General features: G+C 48.0%; 1 protein-coding gene across 1 annotated transcript; it reads right to left on the reverse strand.

The window, feature by feature from the left end:
* Nucleotides 1-299: 299 nt before the first annotated feature.
* Nucleotides 300-2,435, reverse strand: LOC112588675 (uncharacterized). The gene is made up of 3 exons (XM_025299343.1): nt 1,256-2,435; nt 915-1,205; nt 300-832 (listed from the first exon to the last, which is right to left on the reverse strand). Exons 1-3 carry the CDS (start codon nt 2,433-2,435, stop codon nt 300-302), a joined length of 2,004 nt encoding a protein of 667 aa, XP_025155128.1.
* Nucleotides 2,436-11,953: the final 9,518 nt, after the last annotated feature.

Below are 11,953 nucleotides of genomic sequence, written 5' to 3' on the forward strand. Positions count from 1 at the left end.
TGATTTCGTAAGTTATGAAATTTTGTTGCACATTCGTTTTCTGTTATTCCCGGTCTATACATTGATACGGAGTCACATACTTTTTGTAGCACCTTATTTCTAGCATGTTTATTGTGATAATTTGGCGTATTTACCGCGTACAAACACGGTTCCTCCTTGTAGGCTTCTATTAAACTAGAAATTGACTCGTTTGTCCATCCTTTTTTTATATTCGTTTTGCACGTTGGATTGCACATTGTGGACCTCATGCTTCCTTCTGTTCTATTTGACAACGATATTTTTGAAAGGAATAGAAAACCTTAAGTCACGTGATATGAGGCAATCTTCTGATTGGCAGGAGTCGCCGCCTCCAGGGCTCCCCTCTTCCGCTTATCCCTCTGCGGTAGTGCTTCCTCCGGGATCTCCATAGGAGCGGTGGGATCCAGGGCGCGGTCTTCGGCCGCCTCCGCCGCCATACTTTCCTCCTTCCACGTGGGAGAGGAGGCCGGCTCAACCTCCTCTCTTCCCTTCCCTCCAGCTGTCCTTGGGGAGGCCTGTCGGCCCTTCCCTTCGTCCTTCATCGGAGTGGGGGAGGCGTTCTTTGTCTCTCCCTCAGGGTAGGGTCCGGGCTGCCTTTTTCTCAGATTGGCCTCCCTCCTTCTTCTTTGCTTGCTCGTAAGAGGCTTACAAGCGGGTCCGCCGGTCTTATGGCCGGCTTCCTTGCCCGCTTCGGCGCACACGGGGCAGTATGCCGCAGCCGCCCTACATTGTTTGGCGCGGTGGCCGGAGGTACCGCAACGATAACAATTATCGCTGCGATCGACGGCGCTCTTGCACCGCTCGCTCGGTGGCCCTGCTCCAGACAACGGAAGCAGAGCACCGCGCGAGCGGGCAATGTCGTCACCCCGGCTCGGGTCCAGCCTATCTGTACCCGCCCCGCGGCGGCGATTTCGAGGCTGCCGCCAACGAGCACCGCACCACTGCCGTGGCCGTTCCTCGCTGGGTATGTCGCAGCTCGCCCTCAGAAATATCCGTAGGCGGGCAACCCCCAGCATGGGCCACAGCGGCCACCACGTCCTCGGCCCCGACCGTCGCGTCCAGACCAGTGAGCCGCAACGCCGGCTTCACCGGCCTCTGGACGCGATAGCCAGGGCCCTTCTCCGCCGCCAGCTTGTCGAGCTCCTCGGCCAGCCGGTCGGTGGAGGGCCCAGCGTTGAGGCCAGGCACTTATATCAGCAGGACCCTGGTGCGGCCCGTACGGATCTTGAGGGTATGCCGACGTCAACCGGTTTGATCCGGCGCCTGGCCTCAACCATGAACTCCTTATAGGAGTCCTTTGAGCAAGTAACCGTGATGGCCACCGATCTGGGCGGCCTCGGCACAACTGCCGCCTTCTTTGGTCCTTTGGCAGGCTGGGGAGGAGAGGGTTTGGAGACGATTCCTCTCCTCTCTTCCTTCCTCATCTTCTTCCTATCCTTAGGGCCCCTCACCAGGGTCCATTCCCCGTCCTTCGACGCTACCGCAGGTGTGGATCGGGGCCGATTGGCGGGTTGGCTGTTAAGTCCCGCCTGTCGAAGGTGTCCACCATTACCCCGTTCCTCCTTCCCTGCCTGTTTGGTCATTTGGGCGTAGGTTTTCTTCCCCTCACGTGGGAGAGGATGACCCGACCCCGTCTTCGCCGGTTCCGGTTTCCTTGCTCCCTCCTTCTTCCCAGTGGTCGCGGTCTCCTGTCTCTCCTTCTTCCTCTGCTCCTTCCTCCTTCTCTTCCTCCTCTGGGTTTTGGTCTCCTGGTCCTTTGGCGCCCGCTCCTCCGCTCCCCCCTCCCCTCCCATCCAGATAGGCTTTCGCCTCTCCGGCTGGGGGGGAGTGGGATCCGGAGCGGCAGCTCGCGCCGTTGGTCCCGGGGACCTCTTCCCAGGCTTCTCCCTCCTCATGACAACTGCTCTCTCTCTCGTCAGCCTCCGTATGTCCTCTGTTAGGGACCGATATTCCTCCCCTTCCGGATCCAGACTCACCCTTGCGTCGACGAACAGGCTCAGATCTTCCGACAACCTGTCGTAAATATTCCTGGTCTCCGGGTCCAGGCTCCTCAACGCCATCGACTCGTCCAAGTCTTTCATTACCCCCTGAATTGGGGGTCTCCGAGCTGGTATCGGGGCAGGGGCATGCTCCGTCCTGAATAGGTCCAGTCTATCATCGTAGGACCTTGTTTCTCCCTGATTCCCCTTCTCCACCTCCGCGGAAGAGTCAGAGGATTCCTGGATCGCTGGCTTGATCACCTTCCTCTTTTTATGCACCCTAGTCTTCCGTCTGAGTGCTTCCTTTCCTTCCAGTTCAGTCGCAGAGGAACAGCTGCCAGCTGTCGCCTCCGCGTATGATCTGTGTCCTTGAGTCGGCTGAGTCAGTTCTCGTGCAGCGCTGGTGGACATTATCTTCGCCGCACTTTGCTCCTCCATCAACCTTCTGTTCTCTATTCTCAGTCTCTTCAGTTATTCTCTCATGCTTTCCATCTCGGTCTCGATGTTGGATCTGGCGTCTGTCCTCCCGTCCTTAGCTGCAAAAATGTGTGTAGGGGTCCCCGAAGAGACCCCCGCAGACTTCCCCCCTCGGTGAGGAACCGAGGGGGACCCTACCGCACCTGCCCCGGGGATCCCTCCACCTCTGCATTATAAAATCAGAGATGGGGGTCTCACCCCGGGTCAGGGCTATCCCTCCTGACGCGGGCGGGGTGTTCCCATAAAGGGTCGGCCCTCACCGCGCGCTCCTGCCTGATCCATGGGTCAGGGTGGCGGGGCCGCCAGTGGCCACTAATCCACCGGCAGAACCCATGGGCCTGTGATGAAGGAGTGGATGGGGAGAGCTACACCTTGCTCTTATCCCCCACCCTTCCCATCCCTCCTCCGCCAGGAGGGTGGCCGAGGCCTCAAACTTCATACTCTCCACCTCGGAGACCCCCCTCGGCCTACCTGCCGAGGATAGGGGGGGGGTGACGAGGCGGAACTCAATCCGCCTCGCCGGTCTGGCGACCACAGCTTCACCGTGCAATATGTCTTGCAGATCCCTGGCCAGGCAGTCGGCCTTGTCCCGACCACCCTGTCCAGGGATCTCCAAGATCACAGCCCCGTTCCTGGCCCTTTTGACTTTAAAGCCACCAGGCTCCAGGAGAACCTGCTGGAGGTTGATCCGCTGTCAGACATTGGCCATCACCGTTGCAATAGAACTGGTGACTGTGACGACCGGGTTGCGCGAGGGATCCTCAGTTGGGGTTTCTTTTGAGGAGGAGGGGGTTCCTTCTTTGGGGCCCCCTTCTTCCCAGCCCTCCCTCCCTTGGGAGGAGGTGCCGCCTTCTTCGCGGCATCCCCTTCCTTCGGCTTTGGGGATTCAGGGCGTGCCCCTTTTCCCTTGCCTTTCCCTTTCCGGGTGAACACGAGTATCCACCCAGTTTCCCGTCCCTCCCCAGCGACCGCCGGCTGCCGCAAAGGGGGGCGAGGGAGGGCGGTCCTGCTGCTCGCAGCTGCGGACACCGGAGGGGGAAGTACCCTCTCCAGTATCCGCCCTATGGCGATTTCCGCCTTAAGGCTCCGGACTTGTATTTCCAGGGCCCCAAGGCGTTCATCCGGACCGTCCTCCCTCACCAACCTCCCATAGTCCGCAAGCGCCTCCTCAATCTCCCTGACGCACTCGTGGACCATGTTGTTGAGACAGGCGAGGGGCTTCCCGACGTAGTCCCTCGTCATCTTTTTCCCTGGTTCGACTCTGAGCTCACGGAGGCATCTCACCCCGTCAATCGCCTCCGCGGCTAGAGTCTCACCTAGCCGTGAGGGCCTCCGCATGCACGGAATCCCCCATTGCTGGCGTCGCCCTCCCTCGCTCTCATCCCCTCCCTCGCGCGCGTTTCGGAGAGGAGCTCCCTCGGCCGAAGACTCTTCGTCCTCGACCGGAGGGAACTCCTCCCACGGGAAGAGATGCTCCCAAGTCTGCGAGGCGGACAGACTGACCGTCTTACCCTCGCGCTCACAGCGAGCCGCACTCCCCTCCCTCCGGGAGACTTTAACTTCCCCGAGCGGAGGGAAGTGCATCTCTCTGTCCTCCCATAATTGGGAGGCGGACGCTTCCGCCTTCCGCTTCCTCTTCTTCGACGACTTTGGACCGGGAGGGGCCGAGAACAAGTCCAACCGACTCGTGCTCGGCCTCAACCGATCCTCTATCGCCTCCCTTCGGGCGGTAACCAATTCCAGGGATCTGCCCGCCTGGTACACGTCCCCTGGCCCGTTGTATGATGACGACGAAGGGGCGCCGGGACAATGCGACCCCTCCCGCCGTTCTCCAGCTCCGAGTACTGGGGCTTTACCTCCTTCTTAGACATATCTCTATTAATGTGGGGGTTTTACGTGCCCCCGCATACACGGATTTGATTTCGGGGTTTTCCTTCCCCTAGACCGGTTGCCTTCACCAGGCTAACGAGCCCGCTCTGCCCGCGCTGTAGGGACCTTTGGGCCGCCCTAGTGCTGCGACCCTCCATTCCCTGGGTAAAACCTGGAGGCAGCTGCCCATCCAGAAGTATTATGAACGATCTTAGTCTGGCTCCTCTATACAGACCACTTCGGCATGATAGAACCTGCCAGGGGCCGAAACCCCAGCCGGCACAGCTCTGTACATCATCGGGACACGCAAGCTCCTCCACCACGGCAAGGTGGCGTCCACGGGGGAGACCTTCCCACATACTACTAGTATCGTTTATAATATATCTGACGGAGCATATTGCTATTTCGGAATTACCAAGAGTCTGAGAACTTTATTTTCAGAAATACCCACATTAGAGTTCCTACAAAAAATAAGCTTATTTGTTAATATTGATGGACTACCATTAAGTAATAGTTCGACTATTCAATTCTGGCTAATACTTTGTAAAATAGATCAATCCTTATGTAAACTTGAACTTTTTATTATTGCTATTTATTGCGGCCAATCAAAACTTTCTAATATACTTTAAATATTTAAATATTTAAAATTATTTTTAAAAGAGTTCATTGAAGAATATAAAATCCTTCATGATGTTGGAATAGTCATTGATGATAAATTATATACAGTTATAATTACAGGATTTATTTGTGACGCACCGGTTAGAGCTTTAGTTAAAGTAATAAAAGGACATACAGCTTTTTACGATCGTGAAAGATGCACACAAAGTGGAATATATCCATTTGGTGCAACAACATTTAACGAAGTTAATGCACAGAATAGAACTGATATAAGTTTCCTGTCTCAAATGCAATTAGAACATCATAATGATATTTCCCCTTTAGCAGCAATAATTTTCCTATGGTCACAAGATTTATATTAGATCCAATGTATTTAATTTATTTAGTAGTTATGAAAAGAATACTTCTTCAAATAGTACAGGGAAATAATTATTTCTATAAAATTGACGCAAGGAAAGTTAATCTGTTATCAGAAAGATTAGAATTGTTATATGAACATATTTCTTTGAATTTTGCAAGAAAACCGCAAAGTTTGAACAAAATTAAATGCTGGAAAGCTACTGAGCTACGCCAATTTCTTTTATATATTGGACTTACCGTTTTCAACGGAATTATTCCGAATAAACTTGTTGAACATTTTCAAATTTTTCATACAACCATATTCATTCTTTCACATCCGAAAATAGCAGTTCAATTATGTAGCACAATCATTATTGATAATATTTGTCAACAATTTTGATGATTTCTTTGGACCAAGTTCCAAAGTTTATAATATCCATAACCTCATTCATCTTCCGACGATGTTAGACATTTTGGCAAACTATTGGATGATACAAGTGCATTTGGTTTTGAAAATTTGCTTGAGAAAATAAAAAGATTATTATGTGGGGAAAAATCATTGTTACAATTATCTAGACGGCTTTCTGAAAATATTGTAACTCCTGTACAATATACTTATATATGAGATTTGAAACGGAAACAAACGTGGACCATTCTTAGTTGAATGGGAAAAATCTGTAAATCAGTATGAAGAGATTATTTAAAAAAATTTTCACTTCGTCACTAGTCGTACATCTGATCGTTATGTGTTGTTAAAAACGGAAATATTTTACAAATTTTCAATATTGTCATAAATAATTTACAAAAAATACATTGTTCCCATTTAATTTATAAACAATTTTTAAAATATATTCTGAAAAATTAAAAATATTTAGAATTAGTGAGTTAGAAAATGAATATAAAGTTACTTCTATATTAAAAGTTGAGGCTAAATATATTGTATATCAAGATAATATTTCGTACATTACATATCCTTTGTTACATATAATTAGTGTGTAGGTTTTAATAAGTAAACACAAGTTGTTAATATTGAATTCAATATCAAATAACAATGACATAATAATGATATAACAATGTTATAATTTCCTACCGAACAATGTTAATGCAATATAATATGTTACATTAATGGGAAATTATAGCTAACAGTAATGTTATTGTTGTTTTATGTTTATTGCCTACTTTCTTCATGACACAAGTATTTCTGCAATAAAATTATACTTATTATCCTTGGTAACACAATGTATAACATAAAATACATAAATATTGCAAAGATACTGTTTTGTCACGAGAGATTTTGTCTCTTTTACGAAATATAATCAGTTTGTATCATATCGATATTTTTATATACAGATATTGACTTATTGTATAGTATTGTATAGAGTTTCTTGAAAAAAATACTATTAAAATTATTCCTTCCTTCTGGCCTTCTTCTGATAATGAAACAGCATTTTGGCCCAAAGGCGTGACTCCGCCAGTTTTGAAGAAATATTAAATATTTTGCACTGAACCTCAAACTTTTTGGTCTTCTGTTAATATACGAATTTTAGGGTAAGCAGATACATTTATTATGTTATTATTAACACATTTGTATTTCTAAAAATAGTTCCTAATATTATTACAGAATATATAGAAGGAAGTAATAACTTTATATTTTATTTAAAAATGAAGTTAATAAAATATATTGACATTATATTAAAAAGTTTTTTCTGTTTCAAGTTAAGAAACAATACTTTACACTAATTATACAGAATGTCCTATTACTTTGAAAAAAATATAATATTCATTATACTCATTCATTTGTAATTTATATAATTGCTACACAGGGTGTCCCATTTTAAAGGACCTACTCAAATGTGTGACGCCTGGTGTGCGTCCGAGCGGGTTCTTCCCGCAAAGGAATTCTCTCGAGGGGTCTTGGCGAGGCACGGCTTGCTGGAACCCAGCAGCGGGAAGGAATCGCGCTCAATTTATTTGCTCCAAAAACGATTAAATAGCTTTATTTAGAAGCGAAAATTACTGTGATATAATAGGTGGTGCGTGCGACCGATGGGCGGTCGCTTGTCGAGCGTGTAATTTCGTGGGCCGTCGAGATGCCCGCGGCTCTTCGGGCCACTCTTTCGCACGCCGGGACGCGGTTGAGGCTATCCGCGAGGATCTTTGGATCGTATAAGGCTGGCGAGCATACTCGCTTTGGGTATGGCGAGGACACTCGCCCCTGGCAGTTAGCGAGTACGCTCGCTCTTGGAGACGGCGAGTACGCTCGTTCCAAAGGGTGGCGAGTACGCTCGCTTTAGAGGAGGGCGAGTACGTTCGCTCTCGAGGAAGCCGGCGAGTACACTCGCTCGTGGAGGAGAACGAGTACGCTCGCTCTCGAGGATGCCGGCGAGTACACTCGCTCTTGGGGATGGCGAGTACGCTCGTCCTAGGAAAATGGCGAGTACGCTCGCTCGAGAGGATGGCAAGTACGCTCGCCCTAGAATGCCAGCGAGTATACTCGCTCTTGGAGATGGCGAGTAAGCTCGCTTTAGAAAATGCCGGAGAACTCTCAGGCTGGTCGGTGCCTCGTCTCGAGGCGTCGGGAAATAGGTGCCTCTTGCCAGTCGCACGGCGCCTTATATTGGCCGCCCGTGCGATTCTAGCTCGTTCCCCTTCTGTATCGTGCGACGTGGAGGTCACGTGATGGTCGCATGCCGCGCGCGCCGGGGCGGTCCTTGCCTCCACGCGCGCGCCGCGTGCTTGCTCGCTCTTTTGTTCTTCTCGCTCGCTCGCTCTCTCGTTCCTGTCGCTCGCCCGTTCTCTTCGCTCCTCTCGCTCGCTCGCTCTTCCGCTCCTGTCACTCGCTCGTTCGTCCGCTCGCTTGCATCCCGTGCAGGGTGCTTACCCGCGGAATGCATTTTGCACGGCCCGACTCGTAACGATCGGCGTATCGTTACATCTCTCCCCCCCCCCAGTTCGCTCGGGAAAGAAAGAAACCGGTAGACACGGTGTTTGCTGAGAGATAAGCTTACTTTATTTGTTTGACAGAGCGCAGAGAGAAATCGATGTTGTAGCGTATAATCCATTGCCCTCCGCCGACACGGGCCTTGTAACGGCGTAATCGGTAACGGGCGTAATAGGGCATGTCGACGGTGAGGCCAAGGCGACCAGGCTCGATGGTGGAGTGCAGGGGGTGCGAGACACTGCCGCGGTCAGGTCGGCTCGGGTCGGAGGGCAGCGCTCGGCCTCCTGCACCGTCTTCCGGTTAGTCGGTGTGGCGTGTGACGGTGGTGTGGTCGTGTTCCTGTTGCCGGTCGACTCCTTCGGCGGTGGGATCACGGAACGTCCCGGCTGGATGTTTGGCTGGGCGTTTGCGGCGCAGGGCTGGCGAGGTGCGGGTGGCTTGAGCAAAGGCGATGGCCGGGTGACCGGATTTCAAAATCTGGATGCTCGTGATTGTTGGTCTCGGTGTTGTCGGTGGCGGTCTAGGGCGTGTTGGTTGGCGCTGGGTAGCCGAGGCTGCTTGGGCCCCTCTGGCCGCTACGGCGCCCTTCTGACTGTTGTCCGGCTTGTCAGCCTCGTGGTCAATGTCGGCCAAGTCATCGCCGAACAAGTCGATCAGCTCGATTCGGGTGCTCGGCCCAATCGTCAGTCGTACGTTCCTGGCTGTTGTTTCTTTCGGCGGTTTTCCTTTGTCCACGGTGGCCGAGTCCCGGGGCATCGCAAGTGGCGGCTCCCTCGACGTCACTGCGATCTGTTGGTCGGTGGGTGGTACAGTCGGCTGCGGGCGGCTCACGGTTGCCGAGGTCCGGAGCGTCGTGTGGGGCTGTCCCCGCGCAGTCCACGCGATCTGCTGGCTGGCCTGCTGCGTGGTCGGCTGCGGGTTGCTCTCGGTCGCCGAGGTCCGGAGCGTCATGCCGGTTCCCACCGTCCTCCATATGCGTTGGAACGGGGCGCTGGCCGAGATTTCGCGCAGGAGATCCTTGATGGTGTGGAGATCCATGTCGATCGAAAGGAATGAGCGCGGAATTGCGGTAACTTATATACCCGTTCGTGCTATTGTTCGCCTCGCGTTTTTCGGATGATCATGCCGTTGCTTCGTGTCGGGTGTTTTTACGTTTTTTAAATCTTGTATATGTATTTGCCTATACCAACGGCCCCGCTAGGGTGGTCCTTATTTACTATTGATCAAAAATTTTTTTCCGAATTTTTTCCGCGGCACCCTCCAAAAAGTTTCCATTTGACAAAAAAATAATTCCTGCCAAATTTCAGTTTGATCGGATAACGGGAACCCGTGCCCCCGGATCGTTAAACATTGGAGGACCCTTGTATTAAGCTTTCTACGTTATCAGTGTTGGTTTTTAAAGCATATTCTCCACAAAAATCGGCCTAGAGGATTTTTCTTTTTTTCTTGCGTCGTTTGAAATCTTATAAGTTTTATTTAAACAATTACATAAATTGTTAATGAATTAAAAAAATAATTATTGCATATTTGAGCTGAAAAAATTATATATGGGCTACAAAGTTGTAATAGTATATTTAGAGGATAAAATGAGGTTAGAACATGATAAATTTAATGTTTTCATTAATAAAGCGATTTTAAAAATTAAACGTTACATAATAATTAATAATCTGGAGGCTCCTAATCCCAAAAAAGAAATAGCATACTTTCGGTAAGAAGTCTTTCTTTCTATCGAAGGCTGTTTTATTCGTGGTTATGTGGCGGAAATAAAGCAGCCTTCGTTAGAAAGAGACAGACTTCTTATCTAACTCAGAGCTCAGCGTGCAGAGCCTACGTCAGGCGTAGTGGTGCCTGTTTTGACATGCACAGTGCGGCGCATACACGTACATAGCTATTTGCTTGTGTGCGTATTCTCTCTACACGTCTAGTCTACACGTAAAGTATCAAAACTGGCTTCAGTGATCAGGCGTATGTTTACCATAATTCCAGTTTCGCTCTTGAAAAGTGAACAGTGTAATTTTTCCTGTTTGATATATGTAAGATTTTTGACAATGACTTCGGGAAATAATTTGCGTGATAAGATATATATTATTGGAAATTATTCGCAGCAGATTATTGGGAGCAAATTGCCATCTAACAAACAAGTTTTGAGTGTGTTGTTTTACAATTTACGATTAGTAAAATTGAATTTACGAGATAGTGCGAGATTGATGATACAAGAAGTGCAAATTTTCTGGGACAAAGCGCGAATCCCGACTAAAGAAATAAAGCATTGCATCGCTAAATTCGAAATTTTGTACGGAGAATGGAGGACTTTACAAAAACACGCCGGAAGAGCGACTGAATCTCATAAGCAGAAAGAAACAGAGTTTGTTTCGAAATTCAATGATCTCTTCGATATCGCGCATGCAAGTGCACTTGATATGATAACCATTGAAGAAGATAAGCAGTTCTTAATTTCTCAAAGGCAGAAAGGTCGACCGGGATACATGGGTGGCATCGATTTTAAATATACTAGAAAGGAGAAAAGAAGAGAAGAACGGGAAGCAAAAGCAGTGGCAAGAAAACAGAGCAATAATAATCAACTTGCAAAAGCACGTAAGTTTTAAAAATTTTCAACTGATAACTGACGTCATAGTTAATATGAATATTTATTTTTTTATTGAAGGGGAAAGCGTACTAATGGAGACATCATCGAGCAGCAACACATCCAATGATGTCAGAGTTGACATCAATTTTCAAGAGCAGGAAGTAAAACATTCTAATTTAGAGATGGACTTTGAACCATCAAAACCAAAGAAAAGAAGAGGAAGACGTGAAATAATGACCGCTAAACTCGCAGCAGTATTCGATAAATTTAAAATTAGTGATAGAGATGCGGTGCATATTTTAATAGCGGCGGTTGAAGCCTTTGAACTAGATATAGAAAATTTAGTTATAAACAGATCGTCAATTCGTCGGTATCGCGAACATTCCCGTAAAGAAGCAGCAGAAGCTCTGAAAAAAATATTCAAAGAATCCGATTTAAACGCAATAGTAGTTCATTGGGATGGAAAACTTCTTCCTTGTATGACAAATGTCACACAACATAATGTAACTGTTGACAGACTCCCCGTAATCGTTACAAGCGGAGATATTGAAGAATTGCTTGGAATACCATTAATAGAAGCCGGTACGGGACGCCAACAAGCCGTCGAAATTTTCAAGTTACTTAATGATTAGGCTGTGGCAGACAAGATAAAGGCGTTGTGTTGTGACACAACGGCGTCAAATACTGGCCATCTAAAAGGTGCTTGCATTATGTTAGAACACATGTTAGAAAAGGATCTCTTGTATTTACCATGCAGGCACCATATTTTCGAAATTATTCTCAGAAGCATTTTCGATGAAAAACTTAATCTTGTATCAACTCCGAACATAACGATTTTTAAACGCTTTCAAGAATCCTGGTCTCAGATTGATAAAAAAAAATTTAAAGCCGGAATTAAAGATGCAAGAATTAATAAAAGCTTGAAAAACGATTTAGTGGAGATTCTTGATTTCGTGAAAAGTAATTTAACAGAACAGCAGCCTCGAGAAGATTACAGAGAACTTCTTGAGTTAATAGTAATTTTTCTTGGTGATATTCCCCCTCGAGGAATATTCTTTCGCGTTCCAGGAGCCATTCATCATGCGAGGTGGATGGCAAAAGCTATTTATAGCTTAAAGATATTCT

The sequence above is a fragment of the Harpegnathos saltator genome, unplaced genomic scaffold (assembly GCF_003227715.2).
Source record: "Harpegnathos saltator strain DR-91 unplaced genomic scaffold, Hsal_v8.6 scaffold267, whole genome shotgun sequence".
Lineage (NCBI taxonomy): Eukaryota > Metazoa > Arthropoda > Insecta > Hymenoptera > Formicidae > Harpegnathos > Harpegnathos saltator.